The 25,394-nt window shown below is 38.4% G+C and overlaps 1 protein-coding gene across 1 annotated transcript in view; it reads left to right on the top strand.

Moving 5' to 3' along the window:
* The window catches only part of LOC136875443 (PHAF1 protein CG7083), a 133,971-nt gene that overhangs the window by 25,493 nt on the left and 83,084 nt on the right, over positions 1 to 25,394 (top strand). Inside the window, exons 5-6 of the mRNA XM_067148995.2 lie at positions 7,145 to 7,304; positions 19,682 to 19,922. Of these exons, the coding sequence (XP_067005096.2) occupies positions 7,145 to 7,304; positions 19,682 to 19,922 (401 nt within the window). The remainder of the gene's footprint in view (positions 1 to 7,144; positions 7,305 to 19,681; positions 19,923 to 25,394) is intronic.

Consider the following 25,394-nt stretch of genomic DNA (forward strand, 5'->3'; position numbering starts at 1 on the left):
TTATTTGAAGGGCGCCAGCTGTCACTCAGTACAGCAATAATAGAATGAGACTCTTGACTATCTCTAGGGTGTGGGGTAATAAGCTTACTTTTGACAACATACCATATAAATTCTGGGAAAAGGAGATTGGCGTTCGGTTTCCCCATTAATTTTGAGGTTAAGATATTTTACTGTCAATGAAATAAAACTATTAATTCGTTTGATAGAACAATATATATTCTTTAAATAATATATCAAAAAATAGTGAGTCTTGTTGCGATAAAACAGATGAAAATATGAAATTATGACATTGCAACTGAAAGAAACTAGGCATGAATTTAAATTCTTCTTGACCGGACATTTAACAATTTATACGAAATATTTCCCTCACTGATTCACTTGACTGTACCTTCAACACTTTGAGTGTAATTACGACGTAATCCATTGTTCTGGTGTTTACTGTAGATGTGTCACGCCTAACTTGGTGATACATCCTTGTGACTGCTTCTTCTCCATATCATCTGACTTCTTTGTAAGTCAATATGGTATGACCTCTTGGCAGGTCCAGGGTTGCCCACTCTGACTCCATGGTAAGCCTTGCGTCCGTGTCTTCAACTAAGTGAGCGACCAACCAACTTTTGGCCTCACTCTCTCAATGACCAATGATTAATGGCTCACTGAGTCTGCTCCATCTCTCGTTCACACTCGTTCACTGACCAACTAAGGTCTCTTGATCTAGTAGACTTCTTCACTGTACTGCATCCGTATAACTAATGACTGACGCTACAATATGCATCCACCTTATATAGACGTTGGTTGACACAGCTACGTAATCTCCAGAAATAACCATGACATACTCCCACAACGCGGCAAATATTACATACAGTGGTGAAATAGCCCGCAGGCGGCTAACTCCATGAGCGCATATCTAAATAAATACAATGCCGTAGCCATGGCGCGGCGATGACTTGGCAGAATCGCCACTAATATTGCACAATGCCCCAACGTCACATCCAATCTCTGATATATACAACAATTCTCACTGTACAGGTATTGAGGGTTATTCTACACATACGTATATATGCATACATCTAAGTACAATCTTGCAAGCAACAGGCAATTGCAAAATCGAATTGAATAAAACGGATAATTACAATAATAGTAACAATATCACAGATAACATAATAATAATAATAATAATAATAATACTGACATAATAATAATAATAATAATAATAATAATAATAATAAAATACAAATAAAATCATACAATAATAAAAATACAGATATCATCTTGTAACGGGATTTGAACTGTTACAACATTCCTCCTTATTTTGAAAAGTTAAATCTGTTGGTATTTGTTTAATGATTTATGGTACATGGTAACTTATAGGTTTAAAGACCACGCGAGATTTCACCTGAATTTCAGGTTCTCGGTTCGGTTTTTCTGTTACATACTAATTCCTGCTTCTCCTTAATTTAATTCTTATCTTGTACTTATTATATTTTAATATTTTAACTCTAGTTTTGTTCTCCCTTGTATGAACCATTGTTGTTCTTGGCTTCTGGTATTGGTGGTTGCTGTGGATAGATGGCATGTTGACGTTATGGTAGCGATCTGTTGTGATAGTGATTGTTAGGTTGTTGTCGGTGTTGAGTTGGATTTTAATGTTGTGTGTTGGAAAGCTCCTGCATCTTGGTGATGTATTGACAAGTTTTTCTTGCTTTTAACTTTCCTTATTTCCCTTAATTACCTTGATTGGGTTGGTTTTATCTGTCCCTCTGACGGGTTGAGTAATTTATTTTTATTCCATGGGATAAGAGCTGAATTCTGATGAAATCTCAGCGGTGGCTGTTCACGCTGACTGAGTGTAATATAGTTTAAAAAATTAAATTGGTTGAAATGATGAAAAAAATTAGTTTTAAAAGAAAAATAACTTCAAGTCGAATTGTAAGAAACAGGTTACTAAGTGCACAAGCTTCTATTGGTTGATTCAAAAGTAATGTAAATGTGTTATTTGATTTTTCCTTCTTCGTCCAGCCGGACACTTTAAAATTTAGTAGGGTTTTAATTAGTACTTGTTGTTTAATCTTGAGGACGTTATATATATTTTTCCCTGCCGATAATGTTATTTACTCTTATCTCATGAATTAAATATGTACCGTATGTTCTCAAGGAACTTCATGTTTTCTTCAGTAGCATTACAACAATTTATAACAGTACTAAAGTTTTGTTTGGTCTGCAGATCACTGGGTAATTATCTGTCTTTCTGAAGGTGAGTTTGTTGCCTTTAATTTGTTGTTATTTAAATGTTATTTTATGTTTTACTAGTACCAGCTGATATTCGGTAGGCCAGTATATAAACACACTTCCACTAACATAAAACAAGAATATAAATAATTGAAATAATAAACAAAGGCCCTCTTCTTTCCACAACCGAAAATTGTTTCATCCATCTCGACCAATACTTCAGTCCCAATTTTATTTTAAACAACATTTCAGAAAAACCAAATATTCTTTTAGACTTTTTCATTTTTAAGAACGTTTCTTCTTTAAACCCAAATACCATTTTCCACGCTTTACATAGTTCCTATCCATGTCTTTTGCCCCAATTACCTCAACCACCTGACCCAACTTAGAACCATTCCCCTTTCCTCCTTTCTTTCATCTCTCTTTCACATCTACTATCTTCCTTTTTCCCCCCTCCTTTTTCGTACTCATTTCTAAATCTTATCCCTCACTGCATGTCATAAACTCTTCACTCTTTACAAAGTGAAACTTTTATATTATATTTTCTCACGCCTTTTTACTCCTATCCACCTCATAAATTGATTTTTACTTCCAATAAATGTCTCTATCTCTGCATTGAACTGGGAATTATTCTCAAATATGGTTCAAAACGATTTGACCTTCAGGTTGACCACTTTGCCGCCTTAAGAACTCTTTGAGCATTCATTTCAATGATACCTTCATTTGTCATCTGTGATACTAAATTGTTCCAATACTGCACTTATTTCTCTTCACACTGGTGCTTAACTTCAACTTTTCTGTGCAAAAACAATAACAACCAGCTATTTGCTTCTTGGTCTATAAAACATATGACTACAAGATCCAACATTGAGAAAATTATTTTGTCTCCACATCAAGAGCTTTTGAATACCCAGTGCATCTTTCTTATGTGGTATTGAACTTTCATCATGTGAAAAAGTTTGTTTTCTAAGTCTTTTATTTGCTAGTGTATTTTTTACCTTGCACCTTTTGAAAAATTTAAAACACTTTTGAATACCCAGTGCATCTTTCTTATATGATATTGAACTTTCGTCATGTGAAATAGTTTGTTTTCTATGTTATCTTGTTATTTGCCAGTGAATTTTTACCTTGCACTTTTTGAACGACAGGCTGATTACCTTATAATGTAACCTTGCATTATTAAGTTTTCTTGTATTGAATAGGCAGAACCACAATATATTATTAATTTGACAGGTAGTAATCATTAATGAAAGCGTTACTCCCTTTAGCAACCTGCTAAGTATAGAATGTATTGTGGATTAGGGTAAGCCTTCGCCTGCAGTTATTGGAGTGATCATTTAATGATTGGATCTTGAAAATAAATATATTTCTGTTGACTTTTCAAGAAATGAAAGATTTTCCCTGTACTATTGAGACAATTTGGAAGATTTTGGTACAAACCGTGCCTTTTAATGCTGCACTAGCTGCACTCCCCTGTTGATTCACGGTTCCAATGTTCCACCATAGGAATTCAGTGGAACATTGGCCTCCTGTGAGAGAGTTTAATTATCTGCCAGTATCTCAGTGGCGGTGGGCTCTCAAGAGCACATGAGCACGTGAACACCCAGTTTTAATACAGCTTTACGCATTCATAGATAATTTAAAACTTTCCTTTCTTTCGACCTGATTTTGGCAATCGATTGAAAGCATTCGACTTATATCGAAGCTCCGTTACACCGACAGTCATTCGTTTTGACTGACAGTGCAGCGAGCACACTTGATAATGCACTATTGTGCTGAAGACTATACGCATGCGCTAAGCAGATGACATCATGGTTTATGCACTGATATTCCCATTAGCGAGGAGCACGGTATGTTACGTGCCTTGCTGTCTAGAGCCACGCTGAAACCAGTGGAGTATTACAGTTGACCACAAGGGTCTGCCACCTCCCATATTATGGTTAGCCACAGTCTCCCAGGAGCTACTATTGCATCACATTACCGACAGATTTCGCTATTAATTCCGAATAAGCATTTTCTAGCTCGTTGTGAACAGGTGTTCATAATCGCGGGAAGAAGTTTGCTTTACCTTGTGATTGGAAAAATATATTTTCAAGTGAAATTTGAGTGTTGTGTTTTGCTTTTCTGTTTGTATGGTTTGTAACCATGGTATTCTTTGTGCAAGAGGAAATGCATTCAGTTCAGGTAATTTTAAGGAGCAAAATATTAACCTCAGGATAAGTTAGAAATTAAAAGACTTGGACCGGACAGACCAGATTTGATTATCGAAAAATTTATAAAAACTAACAAACACGAGTATAGGCATAAGTTTAAGAGAAAAGTGTATGAAACACGCAAGTGGCTCTGTGGATGTAGATGTAGGAATGCGCTTTTTTGTTTGCCCTGTTTATTGTTCAACACAATATCTTAGAAACAGGGTCCATCCCTCGGCTTCTGAAACAGACAAAGATCATCGTCATTCTCAAACCAGGTAAATCTTGTAAAAATCCTCAAAGCTACTGCCCAATTGCACTTCTGAGTGTGGTTTACAAATTACTGGAGAGACTTCTTTACAATAGAATTGGCTCAGTAGTTCTTGACCATCTACCCATTGAACAAGCGGGCTTTCGCCCAAATCGAAGTTCCACAGACCAGGTTCTCTCTCTGACTACACATATTGAAGCTGCTTTTCAAAATCAGCTAAAAACGTCAGTTGTGTTCGTGGACCTTACTGCAGCATATGATACGGTGTGTGGACAAGGACTCATCTACAAACTGCTTCAAGTAATACCTTGCAAGAAAATCGCCAAGCTCATTGAAAACATGCTTATAGACAGGAGATTTCGTGTAATTTTAGGAGACAAGTAAGGAAAGGATCCTTAATAACGGTCTTCCTCAAGGATCGGTACTAGCACCTCTGCTGTTTAACTTATATATATCAGACCGAAAACAGCCTCTAAAGCATTTGGTTATGCGGATGACTGGGCATTTGCAACACAGGGCAAATCTATGGAGAACACCAAAGATACGCTGAGATACGGTAAGACAGCTGATCTCGCCACGTTAGATCAGTATTTTCGTAAGTGGAGACGTAGGCCAAGTTTGAATAAAACTGAAGTCTCATGTTTCCATCTCAACAACAAACTGGCCCACCGTGAACTTAATGTCAAATTCCAGAACGCTTATCAGGGTAGCCCAAAAGACTTTCTTGACCCAAGTCCTTCTTGTATAGACTATTTGCAGAGCTTGATGGTGAAATTGTAACCTACATAGTGTACTGTATATTTAATTTGTGATTGTGTGTTTTTATTTTTAATGTCATACACTAAATAATAATAATTGTTCAACAAAGAAAGAATTGTATGGAATTCAGCTGGGTGCACAGACCTTTCTCATTTGAGCGCAAAAATAAATAAACATGAAAATTCTCATGCACACAAAATCACAAGTATTGAATTTCCTATGCTAGTGGTGTCTGTAATTTCCAAGACAAGAATAATTAACATGTGATTCAGTGGAACCCCGATTAACCGAGATAATGTGGAGACTATTGGGGTCAATTCGGAAACAATTATTTTTAAAAAATCGACCGGTAAATGCGGTACACGTTATTTCTATGCTTCTCGTCATACCCCGGAGAACTTTGTGCTATTTAAAAACCAAGAATAGTGCTCGCATCCTTCAATGTTCGCAGTGCAGTAAAATTGTGAATTTTACTTTTGTTCTACACTAACACAGCCGGCCCCATGGTGTAGGAGTAGCGCCTGCCTCTTATCCGGATGCTGCGGGTTCGATTCCTTGCCAGGTACGGGATTTTACCTGGATTTGAGGCCTGGTTCGAAGTTCACTCAGCCTACGTGATTACAATTGAGGAGCTATCTGACGGTGAGATGGTGGCCCCGGTCTAGAAAGCTATTCGTCGTGCTGACCACACGACACCTCATAATCTGCAGGCCACCGGGCTGACCAGCAGTCGCTTGGTAGGCCATGGCGTTGGGTTTTGTTCTACACTAACACCCAGGTGAACTTCGTGCTATTTAAAACCAAGAATAGTACTCGCATCCTTCAATATTCGTAGTGTAGTAAAGTTATTATGAATTTTACTTTTGTTTTACACGAACAGATTAATCTAGTACATGATTTATCCTCGGTTACAGTGGTTCTAACATATTATTTGTGAAAAAGGAGTCATACAAGGAACTTTTAGTGAAGTGATTTATGAACCTATTTTACTTTTTTGCTGATTTGAGACATGAACAAAAGTGATGTTGTGAACCCCCTAAAATTTTTGTCACGAGCTGCCGCTGCAGTATCTGAAATAAGGTTTTTTGCCTCCTTACACAACAATCCCATTATTTCCACTGCGCACACCACAAAGACATAGTTCTCAGTTACTTCATTATATTTATTCATTTTGCTTCTTATGGCTGCAGCAGAGCTGGCAAGCTAAGTTGTTTGTGGGAGATGCAAAACTGTCAAAGTGTAAACCCATAAGAGAGATTTTCCTTTGTTTCATGCAATTAAAGTTAAACGATCAGGATGGCTAATGCCACACCACTTGGTTCCAGAATAGCTCGGGATGCTATAGAAGTAAAAACTCCATTCAGAATGTAATTGGCAAATGTGTGAAAAGCAACTGGTGTTTTAAGGCCAACTTCAAATATGACAACCTTAGACATTGATGACTGCCCCACATCTGCATATGTGACTGGTGTTCCTTATAAACATTTACTCAAACCCTGAAATTCTACTGTATGAGTGTTGCTACAAGGAAGTTAATAATTTTTCTACACATATCTCTGTTTCATAGCAAGTCTCTTATAAATAATGGCATTCACTTCATGTTGCAGGGTTATTTTTCTGTGCTATTTAGTTATTACTATAAAATATGTTCAAATATTGAAGATAGTCTCATGGTAGATGTTTGTGCCAGCAGTGGGTTGACGTTCAACTCACCTGAGGTTTTGCCCAGCATTGAGCAGATCGAGCACTCATTCGGTGCAACTCATCCAGGTGTCTACGATACAGAGAAACAACTCTTCGTATTGAACTTTCGAGGGTTATCCTTCTGCTTTCCTGTAGAGTCAAAATTTCAGGTACGCAATTGTTATCTAAGTACAGTTGTTTGCTTATTGAATTTCTTTCACAAAATACTTCTGGTCTATGCTGATTATAGTTTTAAGAGTACTGTGTATTACGAGATCCAATGCCATTCCTTATCCTTCTCATTGGTTCAGTCATCCCTCAGTGGTGTGTCCATTGTGTATGGGCTTCTGTTTTGTTTTGTTATGCATGTGTATGCTACATATTTAAGGCACCTTCTCTGTTAGTGGTAGGTTGTAAGCTCTATGCTAACCATGTTATATGCACAAACTTTGACTGCAGATTTCTGGAAAATAACTTATTCTATTAGAATGAAATTTTGCACAGCTGTATATGCTGGGTGGGTAAAATAAAGCTGGCCCAGAAAATATTTGCAATAGAACTGATGCAGGATTTACACTTGTTAATGAACATCACAGATGATGCTGGAAATGGCCTCATCTGAATAAATGAAAAACTGAGGATCCTGATTCCACGTCACTCGGAAACCACTGGCAGAGCTCAACACGCGAAGGTTCATCTTGATGCTTTAATGCATGCATAACAGTAAATTTGTAAGGATACAGATGCCGGTCCTTTTTGATAATGTTTTGACATGATTGTTTCTTAATTCCCACTTGCACGGATAAATTACGTTGAGACTTTGTTGGACTTCGTTGCAGGCTTTCCTTCATTCGACAAATATTTTCTGGTGTTCTTTTTTTTATTTTTTTATTTTTTAAATTTATTTATTTGGGAAACCAAAACAGGGAGAAGCCGAATTACAGAGTTCCACAATGAAGAACATATTTACAATAGAGTAGCACAAGGCAAACTCTTTACAGATAGTTACAGTTTTCATTCGCTACAGAGCCCGTTTCACGCCATTTTGGCATTAGGTTTTGCATTGCAAACTTTGCTGGAGTTTTCGCCAAAACACTTCCTTGCGCAAACATTTCCGCACAGGTTTTCCACAAATCATGACTTGCATAATGCTCACCAATGAACTTGAGCTGTTTTTATCATGGGCACCATTTTGTGTTGCATTTTAACTGGTCATTAAACATGTCTGCACCTCGCACTCACTCATTCACATGTAATGACACAGCGACGTACTCAGGAGTTGTGCACGTGTAGACATGTGACAGCAACTGATTGGTGCATCGAAATCACGGCTTCCAGCATTTCCTGTGATGGGCAGTTCTCCTGTTCATTAACAACGGACAGTTCCGCATCAGTCTTATAAATATTTTCCAGGTCAATTTTATTTCCCCCTCCTGTACATTGTCGCTTAATGTACTGAAGTGTTTATTTGAATGTTAATTGAAATATGTAGTCTACATGTTTTTAAAAAACAGAGTCTTCTTTTACTTATATTTTCCTACAAAAACGCTGATAACTCCCATGAGTACTGGGCGAGTTGTTCGGCAGCCCTGAAGATGGTTTTCCTTGGTTTCCCATTTTCACACCAGGCAAATGCTGGGGCTCTACCTTAATTAAGGCCACGGCCACTTCCTTCCAACTCCTAGGCCTTTCCTATCCCGTCGTCACCATAAGACCTATCTGTGTCAGTGCGACGTAAAGCCACTAGCAAAAAAAAAACTCCCATGAGTAAATTAATACAGAGCAAAGAAAAAGTCTGTAACATCACAGCCAAGTAGGAAACAGCTCGTAAAAAAAAAAAAAAAAAAAAAAATCATACATGTAGGTTTAGTAGTTCCTAATAAAAATGCAAAACTATGTTTCCATAAAGATTTGCTTATGCGGGTGAATTGACGTGCTAGTCTACTAACACCAGTTAACTCCACTCTACTAATGTGGGTGATTTGACACTGTGTGATGTTCACACTAGGGGAGAGCAGTCGCGACTCAAAAGTCATATCTACTTAGTGGAATGTATTCGGCAGTTGTTGTTGCTGTTGTTGAGGGAAATGATAAAGTGGGAAAGGCAACAAGGAAAGAAGGGATTTGGTGAGAGGATCAATCAATCAGTCACTACTGATCTGTATTTAGGGCAGTCGCCGAGGTGGCAGATTCCCTATCTGTTGTTTTCCTAGCCGTTTCTTAAATGATTGCGAAGAAATTGGAAATTTATTGAACATTCCCCTTGGTAAGTTATTCCAATCCCTAACTCCCCTTCCTATAAATGAATATTTGCCCCAATTTGTCCTCTTGAATTCCAACTTTATCTTCATATTGTGATCTTTCCTACTTTTAAAGATGCCACTCAAACTTATTCGTCTACTGATGTCATTCCACGCATCTCTCCACTGACAGCTCAGAACATAATACTTACAAGTAATTATTGTCATTTTGTTCCATATTGAAAATGACATATATAACAAATATTACAACAATATTTATTGAACCACCTATTCAATACACTCCACTATTTACATACATACATACATACATACATACATACATACATGCATACATACATACAAACATTATCATTATAGACTGTTATGCCTTTCAGCGTTCAGTCTGCAAGCCTCTGTGAATTTACTAACGTCGCCACAATCCTCGATTTGCAACTAGTGTTGTGGCCTCATTTAGTTCTATACCTCTTATCTTTAAATCGTTAGAAACAGAGTCTAGCCATCGTCGTCTTGGTCTCCCTGTACTTCTCTTACCCTCCATAGCAGAGTCCATTATTCTCCTACGTAACCTATCCTCCTCCATTCGCCTCACATGACCCCACCACCGAAGCCGGTTTATGCGTACAGCTTCATCCATCGAGTTCATTCCTAAATTAGCCTTTATCTCCTCATTCCGAGTACCCTCCTGCCATTGTTCCCACCTGTTTGTACCAGCAATCATTCTTGCTACTTTCATGTCTGTTACTTCTAACTTATGAATAAGATATCCTGAGTCCACCCAGCTTTCGCTCCTGTAAAGGAAAGTTGGTCTGAAAACAGACCGATGTAAAGATAGTTTCGTCTGGGAGCTGACTTCCTTCTTACAGAATACTGTTGATCGCAGCTGCGAGCTCACTGCATTAGCTTTACGACACCTTGATTCAATCTCACTTACTATATTACCATCCTGGGAGAACACACAACCTAAATACTTGAAATTATCGACCTGTTCCAGCTTTGTATCACCAATCTGACATTCAATTCTGTTGAATTTCTTACGTACTGCCATCAATTTAGTCTTCGAGAGGCTAATTTTCATACCATACTCATTGCACCTATTTTCAAGTTCCACGATATTAGACTGTAGGCTTTCGGCACAATCCACCATTAAGACCAAGTCGTCAGCATAGGCCAGACTGCTTACTACATTTCCACCTAACTGAATCCCTCCCTGCCATTTTATACCTTTCAGCAGATGATCCATGTAAACTACAAACAGCAAAGGTGAAAGATTACAGCCTTGTCTAAGCCCTGTAAGTACCCTGAACCAAGAACTCATTCTACCATCAATTCTCACCGAAGCCCAATTGTCAACATAAATGCCTTTGATTGCTTTTAATAATCTGCCTTTAATTCCATAGTCCCCCAGTATGGCGAACATCTTTTCCCTCAGTACCCCGTCATATGCTTTCTCTAGGTCCACGAAACATAAACACAACTGCCTATTCCTCTCGTAGCATTTTTCAATTACCTGGCGCATACTAAAAATCTGATCCTGACAGCCTCTCTGTGGTCTGAAACCACACTGGTTTTCATCCAGCTTACTCTCAACGACTGATCGCACCCTCCCTTCCAGGATGCCAGTGAATACTTTGCCTGGTATACTAATCAGTGAGATACCTCGATAGTTGTTGCAATCCTTCCTGTTCCCTTGCTTATAGATAGGTGCGATTACTGCTTTTGCCCAATCTGAAGGTACCTTACCAACACTCCATGCTAATTTTACTACTGTATGAAGCCATTTCATCCCTGCCTTCCCACTATACTTCACCATTTCAGGTCTAATTTCATCTATTCCTGCTGCCTTATGACAATTGAGTTTATTTACCATCCTTTCCACTTCCTCAAGCATAATTTCACCAACATCATTTTCCTCCTCCCCATGAGCTTGGCTGTTTGCAGCACCACTAGGATGATTTCCTTTTACATTGAGAAGATGTTCAAAATATTCCCTCCACCTCTCCAGTGATTCCCTGGGATCTATTATGAGTTCACCTGAATTACTCAAAACACTGTTCATTTCCTTTTTCCCTCCCTTCCTAAGATTCTTTATTACTGTCCAGAAAGGTTTCCCTGCTGCTTGACCTAGCCTTTCCAGGTTGTTACCAAAATCTTCCCATGACTTCTTTTTGGATTCAACAACTATTTGTTTCGCTCTGTTTCTTTCATCTACATACAACTCCCTGTCTGCCTCGGCCCTTGTTTGGAGCCATTTCTGATAAGCCTTCTTTTTACGTTTACAAGCTGCTCTCACTTCATCATTCCACCAAGATGTTCGCCTTTTCCCATCTTTACACACAGTTGTTCCTAGGCATTACCTTGCTGTTTCTGTTACAGCATCCCTGTATGCCACCCATTCACTTTCTATATCCTGAACCTGCTTACTGTTTACTATTCGAAACTTCTCACTAATCATATCCATGTACTTCTGTCTAATTTCCTCGTCCTGGAGATTTTCTACCCTTATTCGTTTGAAGACAGATTTCACTTTTTCTACCTCAGGTCTAGAGATACTTAGTTCACTACAGATCAGATAGTGGTCTGTATCATCGAAAAACCCCCGGAAAACTCGTACATTCCTAACAGATTACCTGAATTCGAAGTCTGTTAAGATATAGTCTATTATGGATCTGGTACCCCTAGCCTCCTATGTGTAGCAGTGAATAGCCTTATGCTTGAAGAATTTATTCGTAACAGCTAAACCCATACTAGCACAGAAGTCCAGCAAACGCTTCCCATTCCCATTATCTTCCATATCTTCCCCACATTTACCAATCACCCTTTCGTATCCTTCAGTTCTATTCCCAACTCTCGCATTGAAATCGCCCATTAGCACTATTCTATCCTTGCTGTTGACCCTGACCACGATGTCACTCAATGCTTCATAAAACTTGTCAACTTCATCCTCATCTGCACTCTCACATGGTGAATACACGGACACAATTCTAGTCCTAATTCCTCCAACTGACAAATCTACTCACATCATTCGCTCATTTACGTGCCTAACAGGAACTATGTTCCGTGCAATGGTATTCCTGATAAAGAACCCTACCCCAGACTCTGCCCTTCCCTTTCTAACACCCGTCAAAGGCACTTTATAATCTCCCATCTCTTCCTCGTTATCTCCCCTTACCTGAATATCACTTACTCCTAGCACATCCAGATGCATCCTCTTTGCTGGTTAAAATTTACATAATACTAAAATGTCTTAAGGTACATATTTCACCCTTTTTGTGGGCATCATCAGCCTAACTCAATCTTAAAATTATCTAATCTTATAAAATGTAGAATAAAAATGTTGAACAATGATCTCTTAAAATATTGTACAAGAACATATAAAATAGGGACAGTGCACAGAAAGTTTTGTTCAGTATGTTGAGAAATAATAGTTTTGAAGACTATAACATGGTCAATCTTGAATGTGTGAGCATCTAAAACCTAAATGGATTTTCTTCTTCTTATACATCATTGGAACTTTGACGGCCTTGAATGTGAAAGTACATTCATCCTAGGGGAACATTTGTCCCACTCCCGTAACAGGAGTTCAAGATAGCAAGATCATTGTCAAATATATTTACAACTGAAGTATGAACATATCAAGTGTGTTAAAAGAATACGGCTGATATTATGAGAAAGTTGTGGAAAAATGTATGGGACTTCTCATTGGAGATGTTGTTAGTGATAAAGTGTTGAGGGCCGGGCTGAGTGGCTCAGACGGTTAAGGCGCTGGTCTTCTAACCCCAACTTGGCAGGTTCGATCCTGGCTCAGTCCGGTGATATTTGAAGGTGCTCAAATACGTCAGCCTCGTGTCGGTAGATTTACTGGCACGTAAAAGAACTCCTGTGGGACTAAATTCCGTCACCTCAACGTCTCCGAAAACCTTAAAAGTGTAGTTAGTGGGACGTAAAACAAATAACATTATTATTATTAAAGTGTTGAGGTGTCAAAGCCAGCTGTTGCCACTGCTGTGATATGTTGGTAATCAACAGGTTCCAAAAGACGGTTAAGTGGATGTAGTTATCCCTGTTGAAATACTTAATCGAGGAAGTGATCGTGTTTTATCTGAAACTTTTTTTGTAAGTTGCTTTATGTTGCAAGCACACAGATAAGTCTTATGGCGATGATGGGACAGGAAAGGGCTAGGAGTGGGAAGGAAGTGTCCGTGGCCTTAATTAAGGTACAGCCCCAGCATTTGCCTGTTGTGAAAATGGGAAACCACGGAAAAACCATCTTCAGGGCTACCGATAGTGGGGCTCGAACCTACAATCTCCCGAATACTGTATACTGGCTGCACTTAAGCAACTGCAGCTATCGAGCTCGGTAAACAAACTGTTAAGGAGGACTAGTTAGATGGGTGTTGTACATGAGACCTCCCATAAGTCAATACGCGTAAGGCGGTACTTACTCGTACGGAGCGTGTTAAGTACGTCAGACTGTTCCAGCAGCGCTAGCTTGACTGACCTTTCTACTTCTAGTGTTATATCGATGTGGCAAGTGCGGTGAAGGACATGGATGGGGGAAGGGGTGAGCGGGTCTTGGAGCACAAGTGTTGTTGTTAGAGGGGGGATATTAGGAGTGGTATGGGTGGGCCTAGTGTTTGGCGAGGTGGTGGGAGCTTTAGAACAAGAAATTCTACTAAAAATCTGCAGAATTTTGTTATGTTTCAAATTTACAATATCTAATAACTTAGGATTTTTTTTACCTCAGTGGCATCTTTAAGATTATGATCTTTGTTATAGGCCTGTTCTAAAAAGATGTATCAATTTTCTAGTTCATTCATAAGTTTTCCTTTGCCTGTACATTTTATAATAGTGAGACCCTTCTCTATAGATGTGAACTGGTGTCCTGCTTCTCTCATGTGTGAGCTCATCACTGAGTACTTGTTATATTTGAAGGCATTCTAATGTTCCATATATCTCGTATAGAAGCTCCGTCCAGTTTGATCAACATACAAAAATCCACACGGAGCACAAGTTAGTCTATAAATACTAGGTCTTGAATAACAGCTGTTTTTATAATTGACCTTATTATGATTAAAAAATATACTTTGATTTGTATTCACTGTTCTAAAGGCAACATTAATACTATATTTCTTTAGGGTGTTTGCTATCTGATGAATGGCTGGGTTATTGTATGTAAACGTGGCGGAACTAGTTTTTTTAAACAGCCGATTGACGGGAACCGTCAAGCATTGAAGAAGTTTGTATAGAAATATGACTGACATCGCCTACCTGACTGTGGTTTTGTCTTCCTTGTTTCCACTTCACAGTCACGTCCCCTATTGGCGACTCTGGCAATGTGAGAAGGGTGGAGATGGCCCTGACTGATTGCTTACCTATGTGGTAACCAATAACCATTCCCCATTATCAAGTTAGTAAGTAAGGTTAGTAAGCTCCCTTGCTCCACACATTTTGTTCGTATTTCATAGCACTGAATAACATCGAGCCCTCAGCTGCTATTTACAGCATCGGCAGTGGTCATAATGATATCTAGGTTCTGCATGTACAAAGGGGCTTCTGAATACTTCTGATAAGATAATGTATGTTGATAATAAACATTAAACATCATGTTTTGGATTTTTTGCTTTGTTCCATCATGGTACTATATCCTTAACCCATTCAAGTCACATTGAATGGCCATATTGTTGATCTTTCCCCACCCGTAGTTTGAGCGTACCTGTCACACAAAAACATGCATAAAATAAAAATTAATGTGGATAATTCACTCAAATTTTGCATTCATGCCATTGAAGGCTATGATTTATCCATTCTTCATTCCTTGAGTGACTGCTGGCTGTGGTACGAATGTTTCATTTGAAATAATTTTTAAAAAAGCGGATCCGTGTATTCTAAAAACATCACAGTTTCGGATAGTAGACAGACTGTACATTTTTTGTATTTCTGAAACACCGCTCTATCCACAAAATGGATATATATCAACACCAGCTGACGTACCCGTGCTTCGGTACAGAATTCTACATTGTAGGCCTACACAGAATTGTAGGTTAGGTAGTGTACACGTTGTGAGCAAGACTGTATTAAATTGCACAGCTCTTAACGTTACCCTAGGAAAGTGACTGAGAAATCACCAAATGTCTTTTCTCATATGAAGACTGGATTAGGGAATTTTCATTGTAATGATAGGCTCGCTTGCCTACTATCAGTCACAATCATGTTGGGGAATTTCATTATAATGGCAGACACTCACTCCAAACCTGCCTGTTTACATCCTCAGAAAGACTGTCTTAGTGGTTTTCTCAACTGAAATGAACATAGGTCATTATAGTGACGTCAGTAGGAATGGCGCGAGTAAAAGAAATGCTTTCACAAATGAAAAGCCACACACTTTCTCACTTTTAACAAACAGTACTACGCTGCTGATCTAACAGTCCAGAGTTCCAGAGCTGGAATGACCAAGCTGCAGACAGCCGTGATCCGTGAACACTCTTCGTCTTTTTTTCAGGGGTGGGAGTGGGGGGGCGTCGAACAGTGGAGAGTTCCAGGGCAAAAACTATGCCCTTTTACTAATCTGTTTTCTAGGAGTACCCGATGATTCGGAAAATCTCAATTCACTACACTGGCGGCGGAAAAATCTATCTGACTTGGAGGCAAATTTTTCCTCCAAGCCAGAGGAGAAATCTCTTCTTCACTGCTAATTTTGAATGTAGAATTTAATAAAAGTGAAGAGGAAGGAACTCTTTTTAAGAAACAGCTCTTTTCAGGTTTGAATTTTGAGTTATGTAGTGAATTGTGGTGCTATAATTTGGAATATGCCTAAATTGTAATTCTAGACCAAGTCATACTACTACTACTACTACTACTACTACTACTACTACTACTACTACTACTAAGTGAGCCTCTGCTTTAAGTGTGCACGCTGCTCATTCAAAACTGCATCAGAGTAGGGATCGAAAGCTGGAATACTATGATGAACCAGTGTATTACGTACCAGCATTATCAGAAAATGTATGAACCAGAGGAACTTCATGCTAAAGAAGAACGTTTTCTAGCTCCCCTGCTATTTCCCGCCAATATTCAGTCAGGCTGTTGTACTCGGACGCAGCAGTAATCCATCTATCGGAGTTGAGCGGCAGCATAAGAGATAAAAGAACATCACAACAAACAATGGTCAGTGTAATGTTATTGTTGATCAATGTTATGCGCTTTCGATATTGTAGGCCTTCACATTTAGTTTTCTTCCGACTCTGAAATACCACTCTTATGATAGTCGGTACGGTTAAAGTGAATAAAACATAAATGTTCGGAAATTGTACTCTCTATAACTTTAGTTATGTAGTACTTTTCGATAGGACCAACATTAACATACGTATTTAATAATTAAATTTTAGGCGCATTCCTCTAAACTACAATTTCATCCAAGGTGAATAAAATTGTTCAGAACTTAGACTGTAGTTTCTTATTCCCCAACTCTATATACCGATTTTCATTAAATTCTGTTTTCCCATTTTTTGTGGCTCGGCGTTGATATGGACCAAATAAAAAAAAAAAAAAAAAAATACAAGTTCTTGAATATCTGTGTTATCAAAGCCAGTACGGTAACAGTGCGTGATGTAAATGGTCAGACATTTAATTCTATATAACTTTAGTTATGTAGTATTTACCAATAGGACCTCTAATAATATAAATGTTTAAGAAGTACATTTTAGGCCTTCCCCTAAACTACCATTTCACTCAGCGTGAGTAAAATTATTTATTGCCTAGTTTGTAGTGGCTCATCCCCCGACTTTACATACCGATTTTCATTAAATTCTCTTCAGCTGTTTTCTCGTGATGCGTGTACATACAGACAGACAGAAATTACGGAAAAGTAAAAAGTGCATTTCCTTGTTACTATGGATATGACTGATACAGAAATACCATTCTTTTCAAATTCTGAGCAATGTACAAACAACACTCTTATTTTATATGTATAGATTGTCTTTTTTCTCCAATTTCCAATCACTACGTTTCTTTTGTGTTGCCGGCCACGCGCGTTTGGAGGAACCTGGTGCGGCACTTTCACTCTCATTTTCTTCAATATTCTGTTCACTTCAGTAACTTTTGTTGTTGCTGTCACTATCTTCGAACTTGTATTCATTTTCCAAAACTTTTTATTCCCATAATTGCCATCTAAAACAATGTCCTACAAGTGCTTTCAATCTATCGTCATGACCGCAAAACCGGTTCTACTGCATGATGAATACCGATGAAAAACTCTTGTTCAACAATCCTAGTGCCACGCAAAAATACAGGCAGCATTGTTTACCAACAGTACATGCCTCTAGTTCCTTACAGTGTGTATTGTTAGAAATTATATTGCAAAGGGAATTTAATATATGAAGATAACCAAAGCACTGCGTCCTTGAGAGCTGAGCTCGTCATTTGATTCATGCGCCGAAACACTGCGTGCGACCATGACTCATCATATGATGTGAATGGGTTAATCATTGAATAACATTGCACTCTCTTCACATGCTTTCTAAATTTTTGAACTCCTTCAGCCCTTTCAGTTCCTATCCTTCAGAAATTCAGGTATGAGACTGCCCTTATAGTGTGGTGTATGTTCTAGATTGTGACATCTAATCTTGGTGTGATCTGTTGGAGTGTACCATTAAAGAACTTGTTTTTAGGGCATTGTCCATGGATGTTTTAGACCAGGCAGCACCACTGGTGTCTGCCACAAGCTGCAGGCTGTATTTTGAATACAGTTGTAATAGATTCAGTCTGCCTGGACCACACAATACCATGTTTCTCCTTGTGACTGCGTTTGACCTCGAGTTATAAACCACTCATGTCTCAGACATCATTCCGCTACCCCAACACTGCTGACAGGCCAGTCAGTTGCGTGTTATTGGACAGTAATTCATTGAATGTTGTGAACTTCATTTGTATTTGTCGTCGTTAAATGTTGGCCTTGTCATAGTGTTAGTGGTGTAAATAATGTTTCTGTGTTGGAGTCCATTTTGTTACTGATGTCCGGTTGGAGAAATCTGCATAGTGGACATGTTTAGCCACAGGTGGCATTACTTAGTGGCTGCCAGTAACCACATGCAACCACTGGTGACTGGTGGTTCTGTTTGTGTTTGGCATTATAGTACTATATAGTAAATTATGACTTTGCATATCAGATACTTTCCACATTGTGAAAGTCCTTGTTCACCTTCCTTTCAGTCATTATTAATAAGTTACCCAATGCTGAAATTTGTTACTGTTAGAGACATGCTTTTTTTCCATCCTCTGTTAGTATGTTTTATCTTTATTAACCTTCTTTGAGTAGCAGTTACATTCCTCATTTATTGTGCTTTGTTACCAAATTTGTATTTCAAATTTTCATACATGCACTGATTTATTTTTTTGCTTTTCCTATGAAAAAGGTAGAACTAAGGTTTATTTGTCCCTAGATACAACTAAAGTTTTCTTATGTTCAGAAAGCTTCAAGACTGAGGCTGTACTATTGTAATGATAATTAGAATTAACTGGAGATACGTAGTCGGCAGTGTTATGGTACTCTGCAACCTTGAACTGACCCTTGGTTGTGATTCCACATAATTCTGCTAGTTGGCAGGATGGCGGTTAGTAATGCAGGTGTCTGCTCTGCAGCGCAGCAGTATTGTTGAGATTCTGTGTGAAATTAAGAGAGACAGCCACTGAATCCTAGAACCTTGCCCAGTTCCACATGTAGCCTGTTCCTTATACATTCCATATTGTCATTGGTAAGTATTGGGGATGGCAATCCAGACCATGTTTTGTCCTCAACACTCTTTGCCATTTAATGAGTTTTTCTGTGCCATTCAAAAAAACCTGTGTGCCAGTGAAACACTCCTTCTTGTAATATTGAATACCCATAAGCCTGCTGGGTAAGGTTCCACATTTTCTTGGCTTCTGACTGAATTCTATCCTCACGCACCGCTTGCTTTTTCACGTTTATGTTCTGGCATCACCTGTTCAACAACAGACACCTGCCATCCTGCAACTTGGCAGAACTGCGCAGAATCACAGTCAAGGGTCAGTTCAAGGTTACAGGGTACCCTAAGATTAAGTAAACAGGTGGAATATGCCACTGGGCCAACTACCCTAAATGCAAATCAATGGTGATTGATTGAGCACTGGCCGACAAAGTTTTAGTTAATTCTAATTATCATTACAATTACAGCATCAGTCTCAAATCTTTCTGGACAAAGGTGGTATCCAAACTTGCTGTATGTCACTGAAATGAATTTTATTTTAAAGTACGTTTTTGCATTGTCTAGGACAGTGTTGCTATTGTTTTGCAGCCTGGATATGCACATGGTCTGGGCTCGCTGCAGTTCCCTAACGGTGCATCACCAGTTGTATCTCGGACGTCGATTTACACGGGAAACAACCTGAGCGAGAGTCGGTCTCCTCCTTTACCGCTGTGCTGCTATCACAATCATCTGTACATGGAACGTGCTGAGGTGCTGCGGGAGCGCCTGAGTACTCGTGGTGTGCGCTTACACCTTGTCACTGAGGGTGAGGGATTGAACATTAAAATTAAACATTCAAATTATATTCAGATTACAGAAGACTCTTTCACATTCATTGCTTACAGGACCAGGATATGATCGGTCAGAAATCTGAGGAACAAAAATGCCCTTTATTATAACACAGAAAGGAATGTAAAATAGTTTTACGGTAACTGTGATTGTAATAACAGGAGAGTTAGATACTTAAAAATTCTTTCATGTGTTTCATGAAGTGAACACAAAAAAGGAGTGCAGTTCTGTAGGCCTGCTGGTCATTATGTTTGATGAAATATTGAAATGTACAGCACTGTATAAAAACTGCTTTACAGTAATGAGTTCACTTGGAAAAACCTACAATGTCCTTTTATTTTAAATTAGACATTCTTGATTTTGTGGATGCATCCTTCCATTTCTGTACCCACAACACATCCATAGGTGTCGCTGTTAGATGCTGTTGAAATATTTCAGTGTGATGTTGAATGCTTTCTGGGCCACAGAGTACCTAGTCTTTTTGTTTTTAAAAAAAATCTTTATCTTCATTGTGCGTATTGTCTTCATTAACGTTATCCTAGAGAACAGCAGTAATGATTTGATGTTTTTAATATGCACATGTTCAAAATTTTACTCTGAAGTGTGTTAGTCAGCTGTCAATAGCTCATTGTTTGGTGTTTTGTTGTGACAAGAAAACAGTGAGTGGTAATAATTCACTTTCATGTTAAGACAAGCACAGTAGGTGGGCGGACAGATATGAGAGAGTCTACAGTATTTGGTATGGTTTTGTAGTTGACCCAATCTTCATTTCTTCATATTTTCAATTTTTTAAGGGTAGTTACTTGCATTTTTCTTTTGTATAATAACATATTTTTTAAAAGGGAGATATTCATTAAGTAGTGAAAATATTACAGTTTAGTGCACAATGATTCTGCTAATATAGTTGACTTTTGCAATATATGTATTCTGTAATCTATAATTGATTAAATTCAGTTCTCTCAACTTCACTGCCAAGGTAATCAAATTACCCTTCATGATATGATTAAGCTGTCTGCTACCTGTTAGACCTTGAGCACTGATACAAATACAGATATTCTCCAAATCTACCCAAATAGACAGACAGCGTCCATACTGCCAAAAAAAAAAAAAAAAAAAAAAAAAAAAAAAAAAGCCCAAAGCACTAAAGAATTGAATACTCAGTAGCTCAAAGGGACGGGAAATTTTGGAACAAATGTTAATGGAAGAGGATTTAACATATTAACATATACAATTCGGTCCAAAATAGCATCCCCACCTACAAATTTTACTTAATGCATGTCAAAACAACAACAAAGAGGCTATTATTTCATTGGTTTACTAAACTTTTTTTGTTTAAAAGTTAAATTAGTTGTACAGAACATATTGCATCAAAATCAGCTTGCATTAATATTTTGTGTGTCCACCTCGTGCCTTTTTTAAGTGCTTGAACTCGATGGGTCATTGACTTGACAAGTTTTTGAAATGAAATATACACACCGCCGTCTCGATCCTCCTATACTGCCTGCTCTATGGTAGGCTCTTTGTGAATAGGCTGCGACAAAAATTCTCTGCTAAATGGCAGGCATAGACGCACAAAGGTCTCAATGCATTATTATGACGATAGCCTACAAAACACTATGCAGTGTAGTCATACGTTGACTGAAGCTCGTAAATTACAAGGTAATATTAGATACCTGTATGAAGCCGTAGTTGTCCACTTTGTGTCACTAGCTGATGTACCTGTGCTTCGCTATGGAATTCTAAGTTTTATACAGAATTGTAGCTTAGATAAAGTACACATTATGAGCGACACTGTATTAAATTGCATAGCTCTTAACGTTACCCTGGAAATGCGACGGAGAAATCACCAAACATCTTTTCTCATATGAAGACTACGTTAGAGAATTTTCATTGTAATGGTAGGCCCGCTTGCCTTTCATCAGTCACAATCAGGTTGGGGAATTGCATTATAATGGCAGACACTCACCCTCCACCTGCCTTTTTACATCCTCAGAAAGACTGTCTTAGTGGTTTTCCCAACTGAAATGAACATAGGTCATTACAATGACGTCAGTAGGAATGGTGCGAGTAAAAGCAATGATTTCACATGAAATACTCAATGAAATGGAAAACTATGCTGTCGATCTAACAGTCCAAATTTCCAGAGCTGGAATGACCAGGCCGCAGACAGCCGTGATCCGTGAATACTTAGTCTATTTTTGGGAGGGGTGTCGAATAGTGGAGAGTCCCAGGGCAAAAAAACTAATCTGTTTCCTAGGAGTACCCGATGAGTCAGACATTCTCAATTCACTACACTGGCAATTTTTCTCTCCAAGCCATAGGAAAAACACCCTCCTCACTGCTAATTTTGAATAAAATGAATGTAGAATTTAATAAACATTGAGCGGAAGAAGCTCTTTTTAAGAAACAGCTCTTATCAGGGTTGAATTTTGAGTTTTTTAATGAATTGTGGTGCTATAATTTGGAATATGCCTAAATTGTAATTCTAGACGAAGTCATACTACTACTACTACTACTACTACTACTACTACTACTACTACATGAGCCTCTGCCTTAAGAGTGCACACTGCTCATTCAAAACAAGGTGTCAGAGTAGGAATCGAATAGCTGGAATACTATAATGAACCAGTGAGTTACGTACCAGCAGTACGGTATCAGAAAATGGATCAACCAAAGGAATAACATGCTAAAGAAGAAAGTTTTCTTACTCCCCAGCTATTTCCCGCCAATATTCAGCCAGGCTGTTTACTTGGTACGCAGCAGTGATCCCATCTATCGGAGTTGAGCAGCAGCATAAGAGACAAAGAACATCACCACAAACAATGGTCAATGTAATGTTATTGTTGATCAGTGTTGTAGGTCTTCACATTTAGTTTTCTTCCGACTCTGAAATACCACTCTTAGTCGGTACGGTAAAATTGAATAAAACATAAATGGTCGGAAATTGTATTTTCTATAACTTTTGTTATGTAGTACTTATCCATAGGACCAGCATTCGGTTTGCCCTTCCAGTGAGCCGGGTAGGGTGTTTGAAAACGAGCGTCTTCCAAAGTTGCCTATTCAGAAACATTTTGTTGTCCAAGACAGATTCCCAATTCCATCCTCTTCTCTCCACGTCTTCCTTTAGTTGGTCCATCCATCTTCTTCTTGGTCTTCCAGCTGGTTTCATACCTGTTATTCTCTTTTCCAAATAAGCACATGGTAACCTTGTGCTATTCATTCGTTTAACATGAATGAATAACAGTTTTAATCATGCATTCAGATTATTTTGCACTCCCTCCTCTGTTTCATCCCATATTGCCACATCGTCTGCAAACACCAGAGCCTGAAGATCTTCATTACCTTCTTCTTTTAGTTCTTTTAAAATCGTATCCATAACTGCTGTGAATAGAAGAGGTGATAAGGCACTTCCCTGTTGTACTCCTTTGGTTGTATTGAACCATTCAGAGTGACCATCTCCAATTCTGAAACAGCTTTTACAATTAGTATATAGCATTTGGATCTTCCTAATAAGGTACTCCGGTACACCAAGTTTTCTAAGACTTTCCCAAATAGTTGATCTAGGAACATTATCATACGCCTTTTCAAGGTCCATAAACACAATAATTAGGTCTTTTCCTCTTTCCCACTGTTTCTCTGCCAACATCCTCAAAGCAAATATCAGATCTGTTGTGCTTCTTCCAGTCCTAAAGCCATGTTGTTGTTCCTCTTCTAAGATAGGCTCTAGTATATCCCTTACTCTGGCTTCAGTGATCTTCTCCATAATTTTAAGGCCGTGTGATAAGAGGGTAATGCCTCTGTAATTTTCACTTTTCCCTCTACTCCCTTTCTTAAATATAGTTCCTATCACCCCTTTTGTCCAATCTTCAGGTATTTCGTTATCCTTCCATATTGTTCTGAGAACTCTATACAGCCACTGTATTCCTGGCAGACCAGCAGCTTTAATCATGTCAGCTGTAATTTCATCAGCTCCTGCTGACTTACCACTTCTCATCCTATGGAGAGCTTGCTCTACTTCTGTCCATGTAATTGGGATATCTTCCTCTACTGTTTTTTGTCCTACATCCTCAACAGAGATCTCTTTAGGGCCATTTAGGAGCTTGTCAAAATACTGCCCCATTGTATCCGTGATATCTTTCATATTGCAACATTAACATACATATTTAAAAATTAAATTTTAGGCGCCTTCCTCTAAACTACAATTTCATACAGGGCAAATAAAATTGTTTATAACTTAAGTTTCTTATTCCCCGACTCTATATACCAACTTTCATTAAATTCTGTTAACCCATTTTCTCGTGGCTCGGCGTTGATATGGACTTTGCAACAAAAATACAAATTCATGAATATTGGTGTTATCAAAGCCGGTACGGTAACAATGTATGACATAAATTATCAGAAATTTAATTCTATATAACTTTAGTTATGTATTTATCCATAGGACCACTAATAATATAAATATTTGAGAATTCAATTTTAGGCCTTCCTCGAAACTACCATTTCACTCAGCGTGAGTAAAATGATTTATAGCCTAGTTTATAGTGGCTCATCCCCCAACTTCACATACCGATTTTCATTAAATTCTCTTCAGCTGTTTTCTCATGATGCGTGTAGATAAATACATACAGACAGACAGACAGACAGAAATTACGGAAAAGTAAAAAGTGCATTTCCTTGTTACTGTGGACATGACCGATACCATTTTTTTCAAATTCTGAGCAATGTACCGACAAAACTCTTATTTTATGTATATAGATTTAAAGAATTTCCTGGGCGAAGGTTTGGAGTGATACACCGGGCAGTTAACGTATTGTCTTCTTACCAACACAGTATCAGTTAATAGAAGTCTTAAGAACTTGGTTTGCTGATATTCTTTGACCTCACACTGTAACAGAACACATTCTGAAAGGGAAGAAGTAGTAAATCCTTGTATTACGCTCGTAAATTTGAAGGACTTCCGACAGTAGGGCACAGCAGCTACTACAAACTCTTGCAGATGCGTCATCAGAGCAACAAAACAAGGTTTTGGGTATCGAAGTCCTTCTCTGACCTGATGCATAATCAGTTCCATTTACTGGTGTCAAAACTCTAGGTAGGGAGATGTTGCTGACAGAAATGTCACACTCCATCCTCTCTTCAACAATACGACCCAAGTACCTGCGAATTAGAGTTTGATTTACTGTTTCTAGATTGACTGGGACATTATCATTTGGATATTTGAGGTTGTCTAAAATGTTTAAACATGAAGGCCTTTTTTATGATTGTCCATCACAATTCTTATCACAGGGTACCCACTATTCTCCACGACTTCAGTCACTTTCTGAAATAAGGTGTTAAGGCGTAAAGGCTACAGAGGCGAGAGTTATCTGAGATATCAAACTACTTCCTTTATTAGGACCTTACCTAGACATAGCCGACAGCCACTTTTCTCTTAATTCCCCTCTAGACG

This window comes from Anabrus simplex, chromosome 6 (assembly GCF_040414725.1).
Source record: "Anabrus simplex isolate iqAnaSimp1 chromosome 6, ASM4041472v1, whole genome shotgun sequence".
NCBI lineage: Eukaryota > Metazoa > Arthropoda > Insecta > Orthoptera > Tettigoniidae > Anabrus > Anabrus simplex.